Source organism: Entelurus aequoreus, linkage group LG08 (genome assembly GCF_033978785.1).
Source record: "Entelurus aequoreus isolate RoL-2023_Sb linkage group LG08, RoL_Eaeq_v1.1, whole genome shotgun sequence".
Taxonomy (NCBI): Eukaryota; Metazoa; Chordata; class Actinopteri; order Syngnathiformes; family Syngnathidae; genus Entelurus; species Entelurus aequoreus.
In genome coordinates, this window is record NC_084738.1 from 19,344,831 (window position 1) to 19,368,137 (window position 23,307).

General features: G+C 41.2%; 1 protein-coding gene and 1 long non-coding RNA gene across 2 annotated transcripts in view; one reads left to right on the top strand and one right to left on the bottom strand.

Annotated features, from left to right (window-relative positions):
• Positions 1 to 22,932, top strand: part of LOC133655575 (liprin-alpha-3-like) — a 60,342-nt gene extending 37,410 nt beyond the window's left edge. Inside the window, exons 6-31 of the mRNA XM_062055853.1 lie at positions 91 to 150; positions 305 to 433; positions 3,304 to 3,396; positions 3,611 to 3,663; positions 6,556 to 6,784; positions 6,896 to 6,979; positions 7,069 to 7,200; positions 7,308 to 7,370; positions 7,465 to 7,544; positions 7,685 to 7,871; positions 7,939 to 8,132; positions 8,208 to 8,451; positions 8,514 to 8,653; positions 8,722 to 8,870; positions 8,940 to 9,036; positions 9,120 to 9,201; positions 9,347 to 9,547; positions 9,614 to 9,676; positions 10,068 to 10,094; positions 17,871 to 18,046; positions 18,120 to 18,217; positions 18,304 to 18,479; positions 18,551 to 18,619; positions 18,817 to 18,979; positions 21,844 to 21,912; positions 21,996 to 22,932. Coding sequence (XP_061911837.1) covers positions 91 to 150; positions 305 to 433; positions 3,304 to 3,396; positions 3,611 to 3,663; positions 6,556 to 6,784; positions 6,896 to 6,979; positions 7,069 to 7,200; positions 7,308 to 7,370; positions 7,465 to 7,544; positions 7,685 to 7,871; positions 7,939 to 8,132; positions 8,208 to 8,451; positions 8,514 to 8,653; positions 8,722 to 8,870; positions 8,940 to 9,036; positions 9,120 to 9,201; positions 9,347 to 9,547; positions 9,614 to 9,676; positions 10,068 to 10,094; positions 17,871 to 18,046; positions 18,120 to 18,217; positions 18,304 to 18,479; positions 18,551 to 18,619; positions 18,817 to 18,979; positions 21,844 to 21,896 — 3,042 coding nt within the window. The 3' untranslated portion in view covers positions 21,897 to 21,912; positions 21,996 to 22,932. The remainder of the gene's footprint in view (positions 1 to 90; positions 151 to 304; positions 434 to 3,303; positions 3,397 to 3,610; positions 3,664 to 6,555; positions 6,785 to 6,895; positions 6,980 to 7,068; positions 7,201 to 7,307; positions 7,371 to 7,464; positions 7,545 to 7,684; positions 7,872 to 7,938; positions 8,133 to 8,207; positions 8,452 to 8,513; positions 8,654 to 8,721; positions 8,871 to 8,939; positions 9,037 to 9,119; positions 9,202 to 9,346; positions 9,548 to 9,613; positions 9,677 to 10,067; positions 10,095 to 17,870; positions 18,047 to 18,119; positions 18,218 to 18,303; positions 18,480 to 18,550; positions 18,620 to 18,816; positions 18,980 to 21,843; positions 21,913 to 21,995) is intronic.
• Positions 1 to 23,307, bottom strand: part of LOC133655577 (uncharacterized) — a 53,508-nt gene that overhangs the window by 19,336 nt on the left and 10,865 nt on the right. Inside the window, exons 2-4 of the long non-coding RNA XR_009827015.1 lie at positions 18,518 to 18,957; positions 12,745 to 13,314; positions 3,251 to 3,375 (exon numbers count right to left, since the gene is read on the bottom strand). This is a non-coding gene — a long non-coding RNA (uncharacterized LOC133655577). The remainder of the gene's footprint in view (positions 1 to 3,250; positions 3,376 to 12,744; positions 13,315 to 18,517; positions 18,958 to 23,307) is intronic.

A 23,307-nucleotide genomic window follows, 5' to 3' on the forward strand; every position in this document is an offset into this window, starting at 1 on the left:
GGTCTCCTTTATTTAATATATATTCCCACGTGACAATACTCATTTGTGTTGTCTGTTTGCCTGCTTTGTCTCCCTCTTTTTTTGTTCTAGGTAATCTCTTTAAGAGACCAAATTAAAAGGCGTCAACAAGGGGTGGACAGCGGGAAAGATGTAAGGGAGGGTTTTATGGATGTTGGTTCCAGTTGTTTTGTTTTTGTATACGTGAAGTAGAAAAGTAGATGTACGGGTATCATCGTGTATCAGTGTGATTTTAACTTCTTAGCAAATCTTACCCTAATTTTGTTTTATGTTGTCGCCATCACAGCGACTTCCCAATGGCCCTGCCTCTGGCCTGGAGGACAGCGAGCTGGAAAGACAGCGGGAAGGAGAGATAGAGAGACAGAGAGCTGAACTCTCCCAGCTGAGGGAGAGGCTGGCCCTCATGTGCCGGCAGGTGAGTGTGTGGATGTATTTCTTTCCGTGCAAATGCCTTTTTTCATAGAAACTTTTGAGGTAACCTGAAGGGGGCTGTTAACAGGAAGTGCCCTCGCATTCAGATACATTTTGAGGACCTCTGTAATATAAAGTTGGCACATTTAGACAAGTAAAAGGCAAACAACATTGTAATAGAATCAGATTACGGACAACCAATACGGATACGGAACTAACATCTCAACATTGATGGCATTAATCGAAGTTACAGAAGAAATTACTGACGCAAAAGAGCGCAGACTGCGTGCAGTTGCAGTGTTTATCAACTTAAAAACATATGTCATAATCAATCATAATATCCTAATTAGAAAATTATAACGGTATGGCATCATGAGGGCTTGTCTTGAACTGGGTAAGAAGCTACTTACCCAACAGGAAGACATACTTAAAGCAAGGCGAACAAACAGCTAAAGCTCTAAATCCAGCTTGCAGCGGACCACAGGGATCAATACTGGGACCAAAACTGTTCAATTTCAATATAGACAATATTTGCAATGTTACAAAGGACTTACTATTTGCAGACAATACGACTGCATTTTGTTCAGTAGAGAACACGGAAAAAAGTTCATCCTTAAATCTAAGTAAATATAAAATAATTACAGTCACACTTAAATTGACACAGTAAAAAATATTTTAAAACATACAACATAAGGTGGAAAGAAATACTCCAATAATGAATAATGGTAAATATGTCTGTGTTGGCCCTGCGATGAGGTGGCCACTTATCCAGGGTGTACCCCGCCTTCTGCCCGTGTGCAGCTGAGATAGGCTCTAGCACCCCCCGCCACCCCGTAAGGGACAAGCGGTAGAAAATGGATGGTTTTGACTAAAAATGTGTTTTAATTGTCAACTGATGGCTAATGTTACCACAGCTAAATTATTGCGTAGAAACATGGGTTAATAACTACAAAAGTATGCTTAATTTACCAATTGTGTGACAAAAAAGATCAGTAAAAATAATTCACAATGTTGATAATAGATGGTAAATGGTAAATGGGTTGTACTTGTATAGCGCTTTTCTACCTTTTTTTTAAGGAACTCAAAGCGCTTTGACACTATTTTCCACATTCACCCATACACATTCACACACTAATGGCGGGAGCTGCCATGCACGGCGCTAACCAGGCCCATCAGGAGCAAGGGTGAAGTGTCTTGCTCAAGGACACAACGGACGTGACTAGGATGGTAGAAGGTGGGGATTGAACCAGCAACCCTTTAGATTGCTGGCACGGCCACTCTCCCAACTTCGCCACGCCGCCCCCGAACAGAGAACATTCAAACCCTTTATTTAATTAATCAAAATTATTGAACTTCAATGACTTAGTGCATTTGCAAAAAGATGAAATCATGCAGAGAGCAAACTATAACCCAAAAATTTACAATTTTTCTCAACAAAGATTTTACTTAAATATCTGTGTGCATGTAGAACACTCAAAACCTTTAGCATACCAGTACTTGGAGTTAAATGATGGACAATATAATAATGTACTCATAACAATCTAGTAATAGGATACAGTTTAAGAACATTTTCAGACGCCAAGTGTTTCCAAGGAAGAATAACCCAGAAAAACATCTTGATCCTCAGTGAAAAATTAGAAATGTGAAAAACAACTATTTATTGGGGCGGCGTGGCGAAGTTGGTAGGGTGGCCGTGCCAGCAATTGAAGGGTTGCTGGTTACTGGGGTTCAATCCCCACCTTCTACCATCCTAGTCATGTCCGTTGTGTCCTTGGGCAAGACACTTCACCCTTGCTCCTGATGGGTGCTGGTTAGCGCCTTGCATGGCAGCTCCGGCCATCAGTGTGTGAATGTGTGTGTGAATGGGTGAATGTGGAAATACTGTCAAAGCGCTTTGAGTACCTTGAAGGTAGAAAAGCGCTATACAAGTATAACCCATTTATCATTTATTTATTATCATAAGAAATGTATTTATTAATGTATTTACTTTTTTCTTTTGTATTTGTTTTTGTTGTAGAGTAAGGAGAGGACAAGAACAAAGAATTGTCCTACAAATTGTTATGAAACAGGGGTAGAATTAGATTAACCTAATTCATTTTTACACCTTTTAATGAGAAACAAAAAAATATAATGTAACATATTGTAACTGGATTCATGTTCAAAATAAACCAAAACCAAATGCATTTCAGAAAAGTACTGTATTAGACAGCAAACACACTCATTTATTTATTTGTACCATTTGTTATTTTGTAACTTTTTAAATGTAAGTTATATGTTAAGCTCTGAGTTAACAGTACAAAAAAGTCCATCTTGTTAAAAGAAAATCATATTACTCTTAGTTTAAATACACACATTAACATTAAGCAAGTGTATGAAGTGAGGGACTATTGAAGGAGCTGTCCTTATGTTTATTTTGCTAAATGATTTTATTGGTAATCTGGTTGCATTGCCAAGCTGTGTAGCAGTTGTTTCCAACATGAAATCCCATTTTGTGGGCACTAGTGTATTGCAACTGCATTTCCAAGCAATACAAATAAAGTGTTCACTAATGTGCAATTTCACTAAGCCAAGCAGTGGATGACATTCTGTGGCATCACTTGATGAGTAAGTGATGAAAGGTTTTGCCCTTTAACATCCAACTGTCTGGTTGGAGGATGAAATGCTTAATGAGACAAACGTGTGGGTTTTCAAGTCAGCATGTTATGCTGATGTCACGTTGGCTTTTTAAGGGTGTTCCAAAAGGCCCGATGGCCACTTGGTAATGAATCACTGTCACTATTTATTTACACTCTTGCCGCTGTGGGAGTGGACACTGACTCACCTTGATCTGTTCAATCTTTGTTGTCTTGTGTCCCTTTTGTGCCGTCGCGTCAGGTCAGTGAAATTGAGGAGCAGCTTGCGGCCGCCAGGAGGGAGGTGACGAAGTCGGAGGAGGCCAATCAGAAGCTGCAACGGGAAGTGAAAGAGGTCTGTTGGGTCAATCTGTCGTTCAGTGGCAAAATCCCTGATCCCCCTTCACAACAGGGGGCTCCCGGTGTATAACTGAACATAATGGGCGTACAGTATGTTATAGAACACAAGTCAAAACTATAAAATCTGCATATTTTTCACATACTGTATATTGTTAAACTTTCCATTATATATATATATCAGTTTTATGATGCATTTCTATGTTTTCTAGGCCCTTTGCCAAAGGGAGGACATGGAAGAAAGGATTACAACCCTGGAACGCAGGCAAGCTTTATTTATACCTGTCAACATTTGAATTTGAAAACAAAGACAGCCTGTGTTACGTCAATGTATTTTGAGTGTTGCCAAGCGAACCTGAAGCTTTGCTACTGCAGCAGTACCGGACATTATTTTTGGTTTGTCGCACCTTCCAACTAGCGCCAGGTTAAAAAAGATGGCATTAACAGCTGTGGATGTAGGCAACCTCCGTGTGTAGATTTTATTAACTCCAAAAGATGTCAATAGTAGTATTTGAAGTATAATAAGTGGTCAGCATCTTTTTTTATTTATAGTTCCCTTTTTATCAGGAGCTCTCAAAGGGTTACAGATTAGAAAGAAGATGAATTTTTTTTTATTATAAAAATCTCATTCAGGTAAAAAAGAAATAAAAAAAGCTGTTTTATAGAAAATAAAAACAAAAAACAGTTTAACTGGCGGAATCAAAATATCCGATGAAAAGAAAAGTCTGTACACCCTGTTTAATGCTGACAGAGGGTTATGGTGCCCTCAAGGTGTCATGGAGGCCATCTCATATACGTGAGTCGTTAACACAGAAGGCCCTTACTACCAGGCCCGGCCCTAACCAATCTGGCGCCATAGGCAAGATTTTAGGTGGCGCCCCCCCACATCGACAGTGAAGTGTATATACTCACAAGAAACCGAATAGCTTTGTCTTTGACCTTTTTTTTTACTTAAAGAAAGCAAATTAACAATCAGAATAGTTAACAAGATAAAAAAAAATATGGATAAATAAATGAATACAAAAAATAAAAAATGAATATATGAATATATGAAATACAATATTTTTTACATACATAAACACAAAATAAAACATGTCAACAAGTTGCATAAAATAAATGAAAAATACAATATAAATAAGGCACTGCACAAAACAAGATATTAAACCAGTATGACTTTAACAACTATATTACAAAAAAAGGGAATCCTACAGAGTTCTCTATTTGTGCTTTTTAATATTGCATTAACTAGAATGACTTACAAATTACTGTACACCAGGGAGTACTGACGTTACATTATTATTTTCCATAACAATTTAGCCCCCTCCACAATATTAACCCGACGTTAAAACAGAACTAGCTATTTATTAATTAGCAATTGCTGAATCATGTAACATTAGCTTAATGCTAAAAGCCAGGTTACTATCACATTCTGTAACAGACAAATAACTTCATGTAGGCTAACGTTACCTACCTGCTACCTCTGTCTTTTTCTCGTTTCTCCCCTTCTTTTCTCCCCTGGGCACCTGACAGTTTTGGCCGTTTTGACATCTTGTGTTGATTTTTTTTATGTGGTGACGTCCAAAAAGAGTCATGATACAGGAAGGGAGGGGGCACACCGTGCCGGGGGAGGGGGGGGGGCGTAATGTTGTAACAAATAATATTTCTATTAAATAGGCTTTACTTTGCATTTTAATTAACGTGAGATTATTTTATGTATTTAGAAATAATAGTACCAACTTTTTTTTTTTTTCCTCCAACATTTGTGGCACTGGCGTGGCGCCCCCTGATGGACGGCGCCCTTAGCATTTGCCTATACGGCCTATGCCACGGGCCGGCCCTGCTTACTACCATGGTTCTGAGTTTAGTTCTGGGTATGTGGAGGAGATATAAGTGGGTGGATCATGATGTGTTTGGAGCTGTTAGAATGTATTTGAGGTTAGTGCGGGACATGTCCATGAATGCAAAAGTGTGTAAGAAAGGAAACCTTCTACTAAATTATTGTGGAAACGGGAAGCCATTGGAGTGAGTGAAAGATTAGAGCAATGTGTTTGTATTTGTGCACTGTCATCAGGATCCTCACTGTAGAGTTGGATGTATTGGAGCCTCTGCAGGCTTTTGCTAGAAATCCCAATGAAAAGTACATTACAAAAGTTAGAGCCTGAAAAAGATAAAGGCACGGAAAAGCTTTTCAGGATCTGAAACGGACAGTATGGGGCGGAGTTTGGAAATGTTGTGCAGGTGGTAGATGGGGGTATTGCAGAGGTGATTAATATGGGATTTAAAGGTAATTTGGTGGGTCCATTTTTATGCCAAGATTACTGACTGCTAGTGAGAGGGATATTATTTTTTCTTCCTTGACTTCAACAAAGGCGGTTCTATTTCCCTCCCTCTTCTTTATCTCTCCTGCACTGCTTCTCTTGTTTAGTCTTATCTTGTCTTAAGTTTCTAATCAATCAATCAATCAACGTTTATTTATATAGCCCTTAATCAGCCTCTCTTTTGCATTTTTAACAGAAAATCTAAACATAGAAGTGATAAACTGGTCCCTTAACTCAATTGACAAGATCTTCTTGACGATAGGGGAATCTGCCTGTTGCGTGTCATCAACATAGCAGTGGAAAGAAAAAACATGGCTTTTTATAACCTGACCTATGAGGGTAAGGTAGAAGATGAAGAGAATGGGGCCGAAGACTGACTGCTGAGGAACACCGCAAGTGACTATGTGTGGATTTGATTTGGAGTGGAGATCTAATTTATTCTGAATTCATTAGTGATATTAATGCTGAGTGAATCTGGGTTTTTTAACCACAATTACAACATTGGTTCTGTTGCTGCGGTGTTGTGCATAATACAGTACTTGTTAATAAAATGATTATGTGGTCAAAGAAACTTCACTACAGCTCATTATTATCGTAAAAAAGTACATTTGTTATCAATATTTTCTCTGTAATTTTGTACCTACCAGCCTCTTTCCAATCACTATAGAGTTAGAGCATTTATGGTATTTTAAGGAATGACTATGTGTGCTCAATCAGACCTGCAGTATATTAAAAACATACTAGGGCAACTTACTATATTAAGAACTAAAATGTAGTTAAGACTAAAAGTATTTGTGTGTACATATTTAGGTTCTAATATACTATGGTGTTATGTACAGGTACCTTAGCGCCCAGCGGGAGGCCACTTCCCTCCATGATATCAAGGACAAGCTGGAAAATGAGCTTGCCAGCAAAGAGTCGCTCCATAGGCAGAGCGAAGAAAAGAACCGACAACTGCAGGAGCGCCTGGATGAAGCCAAACAGAAGCTCCAGCAAACTCTGCAGAGAGCAGAGACGCTCCCTGAGATCGAGGCGCAACTGGCGCAAAGGGTTGCGGCTCTCAACAAGGTGGAGAGACAAAGTCTATCTTAGATACTCCATCATGGCTTCTGTTTGTTAACTATACCGTCCATTTAAAACTTGATTTTTACACATTGGGAATGGACATGTGTCATTCAGGCCGAAGAGCGCCATGGCAACTTTGAGGAACGACTTAGGCAAATGGAAGCTCAACTAGAAGAGAAGAACCAAGAGCTACAGAGGGTAATCATCATGTAGCTTGTCCTTTTTGGTGTAACCTTAACAAAAAGTGTCGCCCACCCATTCATGCAGTGTGTATTTGCTCCGTTCAGGCAAGGCAAAGAGAGAAAATGAATGACGAACACAACAAACGACTGTCAGATACTGTGGACAAACTTCTATCCGAGTCCAACGAGAGACTTCAACTGCATCTTAAAGAGAGGATGGCAGCACTGGAAGAGAAGGTAAGCTCACAGCTAATAAGTGGGGGTAAAGGGGTGTTTACCCCCTTTCTGGTGTACACCCCCCCAAAAAAGAACAGCATTTTTTAAACATAATTTATTTTTCTTAGAATGCTCTCTCGGAAGAACTGTCCAATATGAAGAAAATCCAGGATGACCTTCTTGCTAACAAGGTATCCATCTGTCATGTTTGAGTCCTAACCCAACAGACAGACCAACACAGAAAAATCAACAAGGTTAGCTCTACTCTTCTCCTCTGTATTCTAGGAGCAGCTCATTGCCGAGCTGGAACGCATCCAACTGGAGCTGGACCAGCTAAGGGGCAGGCCTGGCTCATCTTATTCCAGGTTTGTCATAATGAACCATCAAGAGAGTTGATTTATACTGTACTCCATCACTGCCTGGACGAACAAAATATTTTTCTCAGCAGTGAGGGACTATTGTTATGAGTGTGGTGGACTAACAAGAATTCTGAACCTTACAATAGGACAGGCAGCGTGAGCTCTCTCCCTTCCACCCTGTTTCGAAGATCTCTTCCTGGCAGCGCCTCAGAGTTGCGGTATCCCCAAGGTGGGGGCTCCCTCCCAGCTGGCTACAGCAACTCCTCTGGTGGGGTGGTGGTCAGGCGGACTCACCGCGGCCGATGGGGGCAAGCTAGGGACGATTGTAACAAGGTATCGTTACATGATAAAATTCCTGTGCATTCTTTCAGTATCCATCACTTGTATCTTCTTCATCCAGTATGGTGAGTGGGACAGTGGCACCATTATGGGTCCAGGTTATGAAAGTGGTGTGGAAGGAGGATGCTCTGATGATGAAGACGACAGGGAGACGCTGTTTGGCTCTGAACTGCTATCTCCTAGCGGCCAGACAGATGTACAAACGTTAGCCATTATGCTACAGGAGCAACTAGAGGCCATCAACAAGGAGATAAAGTACTGTATGCAGTTCAAAGTGGTCTTCAAAGGAATTGACTTGACTTTAATTACACTTTCCAATTGTTCTCTCAGGCTCATCCAGGAGGAAAAGGAGAGCACCGAGTTGAGGGCGGAGGAGATCGAGAGTCGGGTCAGTAGCGTGGCCCTTGACGCGTCCTCCATTCTGCCCTCTTCCCTAGGAGGACGAGACAGCGTTGGTAGGGGCTACATGACTCCCTCTATCACCTCCTCCACGTTGGCATCGCCCTCGCCTCCTAGTTCTGGACACTCTACCCCCCGCCTTCCACATTCTCCTGCCAGGGAAAATGAGAGACAGGTACAAAGTTGGAACAAATAGATTTTTATCCAAAAGGCTAACACACTATATCCACCTTGCAGAATATCAAAGATGGTGAAGAATGCAGAGCACTTGCTTTGATTGATTCTAACCCTCCACCAGTCCCTCGAGCCTTACGATTGGACCGGATGACCCACACTCACCCAGGAGCAGGACTGGATGACCACAGAGAATTTCGCAGGTATGGAAAGGTACTTAGGTCAGAAAGTGTAAAAAATATGTGGTGGGTAACTTCACTTTCAACTATAGTCTGTCCGCTGATGGCGCCACCACCGCAAGCCAGGATTCTCTCCACAAAGCCAGCAAGAAGAAAAGCATTAAGTCATCCATTGGTCGTCTCTTTGGGAAAAAAGAAAAGGGGAGGATTGGCACACCTGGACGAGAGTCTACCTCTTTGGGTGCCTGTTTTAATTGGAATCCTTTCACCATTCTGAGTTGCTTTGCTGATCATTTGTATCTGTTTCAAGCCTCAACGCCCTCAGATGACCTTGGCCCGACGGATCCGTTGGGGCTAGCTAAACTGGGGACAGGAACAGTGGAAAAAGACCGCAGAAGCAAAAAAAAGTGTGATTTTTGACCCCATCAATTAAACCTTGGTCTGAAATTACACCAAAATCGTATATGTTGTTGTTCCAATCTCTTGCCAGGCATGACCTACTAGAGGAGGCTTGTCGTCAGGGTTTGCCTTTTGCCTCATGGGATGGACCGACAGTTGTTACATGGTTGGAGGTAGTGCGACCCATTCTTCTTTAAGAATACTTAGCCTATAGTGACTTTTTGCAGTACAGTTATTGAATGAATTGTGCTTAAACACACAAGAATAAATGTAAGGATATCGGGAAATAATCAAGGAATGTTTGACTTGTCATTGCAGTTGTGGGTAGGGATGCCCGCATGGTATGTGGCAGCGTGCCGCGCCAATGTGAAGAGCGGTGCCATCATGGCCAACCTTTCGGACACTGAGATCCAGAGAGAGATAGGCATCAGCAACCCTCTCCACAGGCTCAAACTCCGTTTGGCTATCCAAGAAATGGTTTCCCTTACTAGCCCCTCGGCGCCCGCAAGCACACGCTCGGTAAGGAAAATTCAAGTTATCAACCTAAATGCTCATTTATCCTCAATGTTATATCTGCCATTGCAGTCGACCAGCAATATTTGGATGACACATGCTGAGATGGAATCACTCGCTGCTGCCACCAAGCCAGTAAGGCTGACTATTACATCCATTGTCATACATGATACAACGGACAAAACAAACTAGAATTATCATACATTACTACTATATAAGAATGCCTTTAATCATGTTGATGTGATTCTTCAACATTGACATTTTTTTTTCTTTTTCTTTGTCTTTTATTAGGCCTGTTTGGCTACACCTTTCCCCTACTATTCCCTTAAAATCTGTACAAAAGTAGTTTTTTTTTTCCAACTAATTCTCACTAACAAAAACTTTTCCTTCTTCTGCTTTCCCTGTCCGTGTACTTGTTTTCACCATAACACACACACACACGCACACACCTACACATTTTTCCTTCTATATATGCACCTCTCCATTCCCTTTTCTCTTTCATTATTCCTCTTCCTGAAACCACAAGGAGCAGAAAGAGTTCAGCTGGGATCAAGTGAGTTTAAGTCCGCAAAATATTTAATGTTCACTCTGTTGTTTTTCAGGGAATTGTCAGCTTTAACCTTAACTCATCAGTATATTTTGTGTCATTATTATTTTACATTTCCAAGCCGTTTCGTCTGTTTTCAATAAATATATTTAATATTTGTTAGAATATATACACTACCGTTCAAAAGTTTGGGGTCACAATGAAATGTCCTTATTTTTGAAGGAAAAGCACTGTACTTTCCAATGAAGATAACTTTAAACTAGTCTTAACTTTAAAGAAATACACTCTATACATTGTTAATGTGGTAAATGACTATTCTAGCCGCAAATGTCTGGTTTTTGGTGCAATATCTACATAGGTGTATAGAGGCCCATTTCCAGCAACTATCACTCCAGTGTTCTAATGGTACAATGTGTTTGCTCATTGGCTCAGAAGGCTAATTGATGATTAGAAAACCCTTGTGCAATCATGTTCACACATCTGAAAACAGTTTAGCTCGTTACAGAAGCTACAAAACTGACCTTTCTTCGAGCAGATTGAGTTTCTGGAGCATCACATTTGTGGGGTCAATTAAACGCTCAAAATGGCCAGAAAAAGAGAACTTTCATCTGAAACTTGACAGTCTATTCTTGTTCTTAGAAATGAAGGCTATTCCACAAAATTGTTTGGGTGATCCCAAACTTTTGAACGGTAATGTACATTTTTAAAACAATTAAAAATTGTTATTTTTAACATAAAATGGCAACTTCTCAAAAACAGTCAAATTTCTTTCCTAACAAAAAAGGTCTCATTGAAAATGCAACTGCAAATCCTTTATGTTAAGGGGAACTACACGTTTTTTGGAATTCTGCCTATTGCTCACATTTATTATGAGAGACGTGTATTTTTTTTAAATGCATTCTAACTCGTAAATAAACGTAAATAAAAGTATGCTTACAGCTGATCCAAGGGGAGGTACTCTATTCCACCCACAAAACCCAATAAAAAAACATTCAAAAAGGGCCAACAATACTTCATTTACATTTCGTGACTTGAATATTAACAAAGTATTAGTGATATTGGTATTATAAGCGCTAACGCAGACAAACTATTTATAGCGGCACTGTGATCACAAGCTTGTGTGCCAATGGTGACATGATCAACTGATCAGCTGCTTCCTCATTTCCTTGCTCATCAAACTTTATTCTAGATCATAAATCATGCCTCTCACCTGAATAGTAGAAGGACGGGGACGTATTTCGACAAGTTGGTACACTTTGACAGCCAATTTAAACCCAGAAGTGGCCAAAACAACACAAAATTCGCTTGGTTCGACCCCCCTTTTCTTCCCAAGGATTATGAGTCATTCTTCATCTAAATGGGAATATATGAAAATCCTAGCAGTTGGCAACCTAATGACAGCAGACCTTATACAGTAAGTGATTTTTTATTATGTTTGTTTGCTGTCATAAAGTCTGCAGTGAGCAGTAATTAATTATGTTGAAAACAAAAAGTGAACGTCTTGATGCATTTTAGAAATTAATGCGCTGCATATGCTTAAAATGAGCAAAATATGCAAATATTAAATGTTATTATACATGTACCTGTTACTACATTACACATATACTTACAACATGTATATAAAACCTTAATGGAGGTGTTTGGATGTTTTAAGGGCTTAATAGGCAGAATAAAGCAGCTCCCACAAGTTCCATCTGTCGTTATGGTTTTTATAATGACTGTGAACGATAAATACAATTCCAAAAAAAAGTGCAGTTCTCCTTTAAGATTTCAACTATGGGGTTGGTTGTTACAACGTTTTTTAGAGTTTTTTTGGCCCTTCAGCATATTGTAAAAGTTTATAAAACTGCAAAAATGGGAAAAATAGAGCAAAGGGCATAAAGAGAAAACGCTAAAATCTTGTAGATTATAACTAACTAAAACTCAAAAATGTTGACGACCACTGAGTCTTGATATTTTTGTTTGAAGGGGTCATACTATGTTTTTTTCTGCATTTAAAACACTTCCTTCTGGGCTACATAACATGTGATGATGGTCCTTTGGTCAAAATTTTGAATAGATTATGTTTTGCAGACAGTTTTTAAACTACTTTGTGACCGTCTCTTCAGAATGCGCCGTTTTGTGGGCGGTCCTATTTTCCGTGGCTCCACTTCGACTGTGTCTTCTGCCCGTCATCTTTGTTGTAGTTTTAGCCCTTCCATATCGAAAATACTGACAGATATAAGTTCTAACTATACGCTAATTTGTGTTAGAAGACGGGGCACTCAAAAAAGGCACTCACAAAGGAAGGAAAATTACTAAGAATGCACATAAAAGGTGTGGTGGAACAGAACACACACACAGATGGCGTGGAGAGGAAACAGTTAACACTCCACGGCAGCGCTGGGACAGAGCCAAAGGAACTCAAAGAGCGAGTGGAGCCAAAGCAGAGGAGATGAACATGACTGGAAGGGTTAACAATCAGGAATCCACTGATGCCATGTGAATGAACTGAAGAGCTTAAGTAGTCAGGAGGAAATGAGTATCAGATATTAGCGTGCAGGTGGCTCCGACCTGTAGCCTAAAAAACAGGAAATGCAACACAAAGCAGACAGGCGGCAGCAGCCACAACATGACAGTACCACCCCTACCTATGAGGTGACCCCTGGCGGCCTACCTGGGGTTTCAGGATGGAGAGAGTGGAAGTCACGCTGAAGAGATGGATCAAGGATACAGGCGCTTGATACCCATGAGCATTCTTAAGGATCGTAGCCCTCCAAGTCGACCAGATACTAAACTCCCATGCCTCGCCTTCTGGAGTCTAAAATGACCTTCACAGTGAATGCTGGGTGACCTCTGATTATGCGCGGAGGAAGTGGAAGCATCAACGGAAGGCACAGCGGACTGGTGGAAACAGGTTTGAGGTTGGAGACGTAGACCACCAGATGTAGCTTGATGGATAGAGGCAGCTGGAGTTCGACCGCCACAGGGCTGATGATCCTGGGGATCTTAAAGGGCCCCACGAATCTGGAAGAAAGCTTTCTGGAGGAGGCAGGCAATGTTAAGTCTTAAGAAGACAGCCATACCTCAGGTACAGATTGATAAGTGGGGTCTGGTATCCTATGGTGATCCGCGTAAGCCTATGATTCTGGGCAGCTGTCCGGGACAGAACCGCTCTTGTATCCAACCACACCCAATGAGCTCGGCAGATGTGCTGGTGGACAGATGGGATGGCAATCTCCGACTCCTGAGAAAGAAAAAGAGGCAGCTGGTAACCTTAGGCGACTTTAAATGGACACATACCTGTGGTTGAAGAGGATAGGGAATTGTGAGTATACTCCACCCAAGGGAGGTGGGAGGACCAGGACAAATGGCATACAAAGCAGAGAGTCGCCTCCAGGTCATGCTCAGCCCACTCTGTCTGGCCGTTGGTATGGGGATGATAATCTGATGAAAGGCTATGGGTGGTTCCCAACGCCTTGCAAAAAGACAAACTTGGGATGCAAATGGGGGTCCCCTGTCCAAGACCAGGTACTGAGGGACACCATGTAGGCAGGAAACGTGCTTGATCACATTGCGTATGACAAAGTTGCCCCGTGATGAAATCTAAGGCGATGTGGGACCATGGTCGTGACTGAATAGGTAGAGAACGGAGGAGACCGGAGGCTGGAGGGCAATAAGAGGCCTTGCCTCTGGCACAGACGGAGAAGGCGGTCTCTTCCCGTCACCAGTCACTAGAATAGAGTGCGCCTTACGCCAGGGTGACACGATACTTTGTAAGCGTTTCCCCTCCATCTCAGTTCATTTGGTACAAATAGCTTGCCTGCAGGAACATTGCCAGGGACTTTGTCTTAGAGGCAGCATCGGACATCCTTCTCTCCACCTCCCATTGGAGTGCACCTATCACCCGAGCCACTGGTATGCAGGTCTCCAGAGTGGTTTACTCAGCGACAGGTCCGTAAACTCTGAAAAGCATGTCGGGCTTGGTGTTGCAGGTGTTTGTAGGTAACAGAGGAGTTGAAGCGTGTGAAAAACAGTGGCCAACTTGGTTGGCGGAAGTTAAGTCTTCCAGCAGTCCTTATATATGCCAGGTTTTTATAATCTGTGACGATCAGGAATGGCGTGGTAGTCACCTCCAACCAGTACCTCCACTCCTGTAGCGTGAGAACGATGGCCAGCAGCTCTCTATTCCTCACATTATAGTTTATTTCATCCCCTGTGAGGTAACGCAAGAAGAAATAACAAGAGTGAAGCCTCTGGTCGACCAGGGAACACTGGGACAGAACTGCTCCAACTCTTGTATCCGATGCATCAAGCTCAACGAAAAATTGTAAAGCAGGATCAACGTGCTTAAGGATTGATGCTTTAATAAACATTTGTTTTAGCGAAGAAAAGTGGCCTCAACTTCTGTGGTCGAACGGAAAGGTATCCTAATGGATGTGAGCCTCGTCAAGGGTTCACTTCTCAGCTTTGACATATAGCCAATTCTACAATAACCGCTGTAATACAAGATGGACGTGACGGACATATTCTTGGTGATTTTAGGAAAAGATAAGAATGTCATCAAAGTATACAAAACAGATCATGTCCTTGAGGACATTCTAAATTAGATTTTGGAAAACTGCGGGCGCAATAGTGAGCCCAAAAGACATTACTAAATATTCAAAATGCCCGATAGGGGTGGTACAAGCTGTCTTCCACTCACCCCCCTCCTTAATTCTCACCAGGTAATAAGCATTGTGTAAATCTAATTTATTGAAAACAGCAGAAGATAAAGAAGTAAATGCCGAATCCATAAGTGGCAAGGGATAGATATTCTTCACAGTTACAGGATGTCGTTGCCATAGTCAATACAGAGTCGCAAAGATTTAACTTTTTTTAAACAAAAAAATGGCCTCCAATGAAGAGGATGAGGGCCGAATGAGACCCACCGCAAGAGAAGAGGAAATATAGTCACTTAATATGGACCGTTCTGGACTTGACACATTATAAAGTCTTGCAACAGACAACAATGCCTCCAGGAGGAGTTTAATGGAACATTCGTAAGGACCATGTGGGGGAAAGGGACTGAGCCCGGTCTTTACCAAATACAGTACCTGTTTGAGGTTGTGAGATTCAGCAGGTACCCACGACAGATAATGTTTTTATTTTCATGGCTAAGCGTGGCCGTCGAGGGAACAGCAGAACGCTTCAAATCAGAACTACTTCAGTCAATACTGGGGTCATGCCATTTCAGCCATGGGAGACATGATACAATGGGTGTCAACTAACATGGAAGAATAAAGAAGCGTATCGCCTCCTGGTTGTTACCCAATAACTGTAAAGCTAAAGTCTCGGTTTGGTTTATCACCCTCGCCACTAAGCGGCCATCTAAAGACCGGACCTCCTTACGGGAGCAAAGTTTAATTTTAGAAATTTTATGCAACTACACAAGGTTCGAGTCCATGAAACAATTGTCTTCTACAGAGTCATTAAATGCAACAATCTTGACACTGCTTCCCCCCCAGACAAAGTCCCTGAAAGTTCAAGTCTCTTTCCAGGACCGGGAGCCTGCAGGTACTCACACAATCCATTACCAGAAGGCTGTTTGTTGATCCCTGCAGGAGAAAAAGGTTGATGAGCGGGAGGTGCAAGTGCCGTCTGTCTGAGAAGACGAATGGCACAGTTGGAGATGTGGTGGCTGGGGCTTGATGCAACGATTTAATCCCTTGCGAAAAATGCTGCATAAAGCAATGTCACCAAATCCGCTCACTGCAGCAAGGATATGGAAGTCCATGGAGTATGCGGCCACAGAGAGCTTGCAATGCTTAAAGTATAGCAGGCAGCTGCCTGCTTCTCCGCCTTTTAGGAGGTGATCAAACACCTTCATTATTTCTTTAGTAAATAAGGGGATTGACGTGCACACAGCGAGAGCATTCTTACAAACCGCCATGGCCTAGGCGGCGGTTTTGTCAGAGAGCAGGTTCATGATAAAAGCTATCTTAGCCTAGTCAGAGGAGTGTGAACAAAGCTGTTGACGAAAAACTAATGAGCACTGGGAGAGGTGAGGAATATTGGGCTCCCGGGGAGTGGGACGCATAGCCTCCTGGTGAAGGTGAGAAGGTCCCCGTCCTGGTGTGACCTCCTTCCGAGTGAGTTATTGTGCTCGTCTGATAGACACGCTGGCTAAGGGTGGCGACATAGGCAGACAGCGTCTGGAAGGCTGTCGTTAAATCATGCAGCAGCTGGTCGTGATTGTCGAGAGTCTGACCAAAGCCTGTGAGTGCAGAGTGGAGGTGTTCCTTTTCTGCGGCGTTCATGTTGGCAAGTAGATTTGTCACGATCGGCTTTAGCCGGAGTAGGAACCCAACGCAGAGAAGAAAAAATAAGAATAATGACAAAAAAAAACACTGAAAAAGGAATGATGAAAATAACTTAAGATGCACACAAAAGGTCCGGAGAAACAGACAACGTACACAAAAGGCGTGGAAAGGAAACAGTAACGCCCCACAACAGTCGTTCTGGCGTGACTTCCTTCCGAGTGAGGGGCAGAGCCAAAGGAACAAGAAGCGTGAGTAGAGCCAAAGCAGAGGAAATTAACAGGACTGGAAGGGTGAACCATCAGCAATCTACTGGTACCGAGTGAATGGACTGAAAAGCTTAGTGAGTCAGGAGGAAATGAATATAAGGTGTGCGCGCAGGTGGCTCAGCCCCGTAGCTTGAAAACTAGGCACTGCAACACAAAGCCGACAGGCGACAGCAGAGTTACCACAACATTAAGATTAAAGATTAAAGTCCCAATGATTGTCACACACACACTAGATGTGGTGAAATTTGTCCTCTGCATTTGTCCCATCCCCTTGGGGAGCAGTGGGCAGCAGCGGCGCCGCGCCCATGCAAATCCCAAATACACAAAATCAGGTACCAGTAGGTAAGTAAAGTCGTTTTTGCATAGTAGGTCCCCTTCATGTTTAAACCTTCACTTATTGATTTTGCCATTCATTTTTTTTCTGAAAATGCACATATTTGACTGCAAACCATGCTTTTGTCAGATTATTTTTACTGAGTATATTTCAATTGGAGTTGGGGTGTTTTTTTTTGTTTTTTGGGGGGGGGGGGGGGGGGGGGGGCAAAACCATTCATATTTGCCAAAGGGGTGTATGTTGCTGAAGTTGTTGGTCTGTTGGCATTGTCGCAGTCATTAAACGACATGTAAGAGGGCATATCGATCCATAAATTGGCGGTGTCGACATCAAGGGTAATCTCACTATATGGTCAATACTGGAGTGATTAGATTGATTTGTTTATTTTGTCAAAATAATTTTTGTTGTTTTTGTTAATGTTTACAAATTCAGGGAAAAGGTACCCGGACACAGGGGACTTTGAGGGCAAAATTTATTTAAATGAGCAATGGGTGGTAGTTATTGCTTTTGTTTAGTTATTGTGTACTATTGACTTTGTTTTGATCAATTGTATAAAATAAAATTTAAAAATACGGAACTAATTAAAATAATGTGCTTGTATTGCTAAACTATGAATAGCACTCAAAATAAACAAATTGAAAGATTTACAGTTAATCCATGTGATTGGTATCACTGTTGGTATCAGCCAAGCTCACTCATGATCTGCGTTTTACTCTGGAGAAAACCATGCAGGTGCGATTTAATCCTGATTCCGTGAATTTAAATACCACAATTTGAGAGACAGTGCCCTCCGGTGGCAAAATACAACAAGTGTGACAACCAACCCTATTATCTCCTATATTATTTTGTATCAAAATGCAGGACATTGTTGACGGGCGTGCTGTGCCCCTCCCCCCTCTAGATACTGGCCTATGGTGACATGAACCACGAGTGGGTGGGAAATGAGTGGTTGCCCAGTCTGGGTTTGCCTCAGTATCGCTCCTACTTCATGGAGTCTCTGGTAGATGCCCGAATGCTCGACCACCTCACTAAGAAAGAGCTAAGAGGCCAGCTGAAGATGGTGGACAGTTTCCACAGGTAGGTTTACTTTATGTGACATTCTCATCTCCACACCTGCCCTCTTCTTTGTTACGTCTTTGCATCTTCGCAGGGTGAGTCTTCACTACGGCATCATGTGCCTGAAGCGCTTGAACTATGACAGGAAGGAGCTTGAGAGGAGGAGGGAAGAGAGTCAGCATCAGAACCAAGGTGATTCAAGGAAGCCCAGGAAACATTCTCTAGTTATTTTTTTTAAGTAATCCCATTTATCTTCTACACTGTGTCCTTCTTCTTAGATGTGATGGTGTGGTCCAATGAGCGTGTGATGTGTTGGGTGCAAGCCATTGGTCTCAAAGAGTTTGCAGACAACCTGTTAGAAAGTGGAGTCCACGGCGCCCTGCTGGCGCTCGATGACACCTTTGACTACACCGATCTGGCTCTTCTTCTCCAGATCCCCAATCAAAACACACAGGTTTGCACAAATCATCAAATCAGACTTTGCACCAGCACCTTCATATGGTTTGATCTTCTATTGGTTTGCAGGCAAGGCAGCTCTTGGAGAAGGAATACAATGCTCTTATCTCCATGGGAACAGAGAGGAGGCCAGATGAGGTACTGTCTGCAAAATAACCAGTCAAGATGGTGTGTTGAATTTCCTTTCTGTTGCTGCTTTAGCTGTGTTTACATCGCTGCTAACCAAGGCCCTAATACAACATGTATAATTGAGCCACTACTGGTGTATTGTCACAACAACATGGAGACAGCGGTTACTGTTAATCACTGTTATTACTGTGTTGGGCGTTCTATAGGACGGCACCAAAACGTTCACACGGTCACCCTCATGGAGGAAGATGTTCCGGGAGAAGGACCTTCGCGGCATGACTGCCGACTCTTCGGAAACATTGCCTGCCAACTTCCGTGCCTCGGCCATCTCCACCCCTTCTGTCACCCTGAGAAAAGTGCAGAGCGAAGGTAAGGAGAGCTGCGGTTAACTGTACACCACACATGCACTGTAGTAGCATGGAGATTTACTATTATAAGCACACTATTGCCAATTCATTAGGGATGCATCAAGATCCATAACAAGAGCTCCATTGAAAATGATACAACTTTGACGATAATTCAACTTAAAACGTAAGATAATCTAATAAACAACTAATTGTGTTAGTCAAATCAGAGGTATCACAGTACAGCACCTCAGACAAGTAAATGTTAATATTTTAATTTTCCTGAATTGAGCTATGATTAATGCATAAATCTTAAAGGGGACTTTTGCCTATCATTAACAATCCCTTAGTAAGACAAGAACACATGTTTTTCTCTTTTGTATGCGTTCCAATTTAAAAAATATGGCAAGAACAAGGTGGCTAACAACGCAGCTAATAGGAGTATTCTATATTGTTATTATGAGTGCTAACGCAGACAAACTTTTGTTAGCGGTGCCGTGATCACAAAGAGCTAACACAGCTTCTAAAACGTATAGCTAGGGTTGTAATGAACAATGGATATATCGATTTATATTACCGAGATTAAACTACATCGATCGGTGTTCGGCAAGTTTAGATATCTGTCCAACATCAACGTATGTGGCGTCATCGCCATCAGTCGGCAAAACAAGAATGGCGGATACCTTACGGTGACCGAAAAAGGTCACAACAAATGCAAACGTGACAAGACAAAATCATAAAACCACATCACAACAACTTTCAGCTACAGCACGATTGCAAAAGCCACACCAAATACAAACGGAACACAATAATACAAAGCCGCAACACAACTTTAAGCTACAAAGGACGTGACAGACACAATGGAAGTGACCGCGGCGAACCGTGCTGGTCTGCCTGGAGCTGCTGTGACTACCACAATAACCCGTAAATCACTCAGAAGTGCAGATTCCAACCATATAGTTCAAGACTTACGGTAATTTCAAAACAGCACTGCACATCATTATGACGGGTACAGTTTCAATGTTAAAGTTCTAAAAGCAATTTTTGGAAACACCAGATGGTACGGATTAAAAATCTTAAAGGGCTGTATGCGGCACAAGGGCCGTATCTTGCCCAGGTCTGATCTGGATCATTTGTCCCAAATGATGATCATCGCTCATGAAAAAAGCAAACGTGACGCGTCAGTGAAATGAATACGTTGCCACATGCTTAAAATGACAAAAATACGCAAAAAAATCTGCCTGTTACTACATTACATATATACTTATAGTGTGTATATAAAACATTTTTGGAGGCTTTTGGATGTTTTTTGACCACTTTATAGGCAGAATAGAGGGACACCCATGCATTGGCTCCCATTGTTTGCTGACTTTTGCTAGGGAGTTAGAGTGCAAAAAAGTAAAACGCAAGTGTTCTTGTCTCACATAATGGTTCTAAATGATAGGGAAAAAAATAAAATAAAAAGTGTAGTTCCCCTTCAACAGTAGGGTAGAAATGTGTATCTTTTAAGATGCTAAATGTTATGCTGCTTCAGTTTGATGCAACTCTTGTTCTGAGGGGAATTAGACTGTACTGTGTACATAATTTTGTGTCTGGTAGGCTTGTACTATAAGAAAAATTACAATCGGAGAAGAAATAAATACATGTAAAACATAATGCTCATTCATTCATCCATTCTTAAAGTACCAAAGATTGTCACACATACACTAGGTGTGGTAAGATTATCCTCTGCATTTGACCCATCACCCTCACCCCCTGGGAGGTGAGGGGAGCAGTGAGCAGCAGCGGTGGCCGCACCCGGGAATTATTTTTGGTGATTTAACCCCAAATGCTATCCCCTGATGCTGAGTGCCAAGCAGGGAGGTAATGGGTCCCATTTGTAGTCTTTGGTATGACTCGACCGGGGTTTGAACTCACGACCTACCGATCTCAGGGCGGACACTCTAACCACTATGCCACTGAGCAGGTTTTCTAGGCTTTCTAGATGCAATAAAAATTAATATGAAGAAATATAATAACTGAACAAAGTATATATATTTATAGTAAATATAGTTTATTGTATATACTGTATTATTTATAGTCTTATAGTATAGTGTAATGAGTTGAAAGAGTGCATTTTAAAATAAATCTGCTTTTCTTAAAGTGTAGTATGATGTCCATTTTCTACCGCTTGTTCCTTACGGGGTGCCGGGGGGGGGGGGGGTCTGGAGCCTATCTCAGCTGCATTCGGGCGGAAGGCGGGGTACACCCTGGACAAGTCGCCACCTCATGGCACGATGTCAAAGAGAGCAGACTTTTTTTAAATGAAAAAAATCTGACTTTTTCCGTCATTATTTAATTCGGAGTTTATCTTGCAACATCACAGTTTTTCTTCTTGATGTTAGCACTTTATTCTGGCAGCAATGGCATTTTATTCTCGTAAATTTACTTTTTTTCCCCTCAACATTTCATTTTATTGTTCCATCAAGATGGTATTTTAGGTAACAAAATAAATACAATTGAATAAAGGACAGTAAAGATATTATTTACTTTATCATAAGAAACATAATATTACAACATGCCAACATTTTTCTAACAATATTATGACTTTGTTCTCTTGCAATTACTCCTCTCATGCTTAATATTAAAAAAAAAAATCACATTGTTCTAATTTGGCAACAAAATATTTTCTGACAAATATTTATATTCCAACACAAAATAAGCATTTTGTTACCTTAAAATTACTGTATCATTTTTGTCCTCAATTATTTTTTACGAATAAATCACATAATTATTAGCTAATAATGAGTGGAATGTAATCTATTGTGGGGACTATTTATTTTTAAAGTCAGTATAAATTAGTCAAATGGTTGATGCTCCTAAATAATAAAATAATATTTTGTCTGTTAGTGAACTCGGGTCCAAGAGGAGAGTCGGCTTCAGTGAGAACATATTCCTGCTAAGACAAAAGCACATCAGGTGAGAGAATATAACTTACAGTAACATGTCCACCTGAACATAAACGTATCTCATTGTTTTGGTACTTTGATGTTACTTTTCAGACCTCCATCACCAACCTAATACACACAAGAGAATCCCAGGAAGTGATAAACAACATTCGGGAAGATTTACAGACTCTGAGTGAATGAGGTCAAATAATATTATAATGAATGGATGCCTTTTTGAAAAAAAAATCATCTCTCTTTGTCTTTATCTCTCAATCCATTGTTGTGGCATGATGCTGTTTGATTATGTAGAAAGTGACCAATCGTGAATACATTTTCTGTTTGTGAGTGTGCAACGGCAATACTGACATATTGAATTCATAGTACTCACCGGCTCCTGTTTGGATATTGGAACAATGCTCACTCACATCCTTTCAGGTGAATTGGATACTAATTTTAATAAGTGATAACATCTTCTTAGTAACATCTCAGTTCAGGACATTTGTTGGTGTTCACAGGGGAGGTCAAAAGTATGTTCTGAAGCCATAAAATAAATGCAAGATGCACAAATGTGAACAATCCCGTTGGAACGCGGAAAATAAGAGATAACGCATTTGTGTTCATTTGCATGCCAAAATCTACCATTTTAGAGTGACGTCAAGATGTGGAAGTTTGAGTGTGAGGACTTTGTAAAATGTGTGTATTTTTATTTTGTATAATTTTTTTAATTGACAATTGCTATTGTATGTATGTACAGTATGTACGCGTGTAAACTACATGTTCATTTCATACTTAGTTTGAAGACCAATGAGTATTTCATTTTAGCTTAACAAAAAGAACTGTTTTAAATGATGGGCAGTGAAGATATGCTAATTGTGTGTGTAAATTTGGAGGGACTAATTGTCTTATGGGTTATTAAGTTCATATTATTGGAGAGTAGTGATAATTGAATATATGATAACAATAATGATCATGATTGTAAAAGCTGTAATTAAAAAAAACATACCTGTATGATGCCTCTGAAAGAGTTATTGTTTAAGTAGCTACTGTAATATGTGGACAAAGCTGTTTCACTATCGTACAACCGTGTGGATACTCTTCCTGGGTGTTTCAAACCACACATTGCTTGTCCCTTGCTTTGTTTGGTCCCTTTGCTTTGCGGTAGAAACATTTAAACAAATGTTGTAGAAGGGCTAAAATACACTTAACAAGAACACAAAGTAGCTAAGGACAACACTGCTGACACAGCACCTGAGATTGATCAGCCCGCCCACAATAGCTGGGCGGCCAGGCACAAAATGGCTGCGCTGCAAGGCACACAATGGATGGATGAACCGTTCATACGCAGAGACAAGGTTTGTACACTAAAGTTAAGTATAATCTTATTTTAGGTCGATGGTTAGTAAACTGAAGTGTTTACAATGAGGGG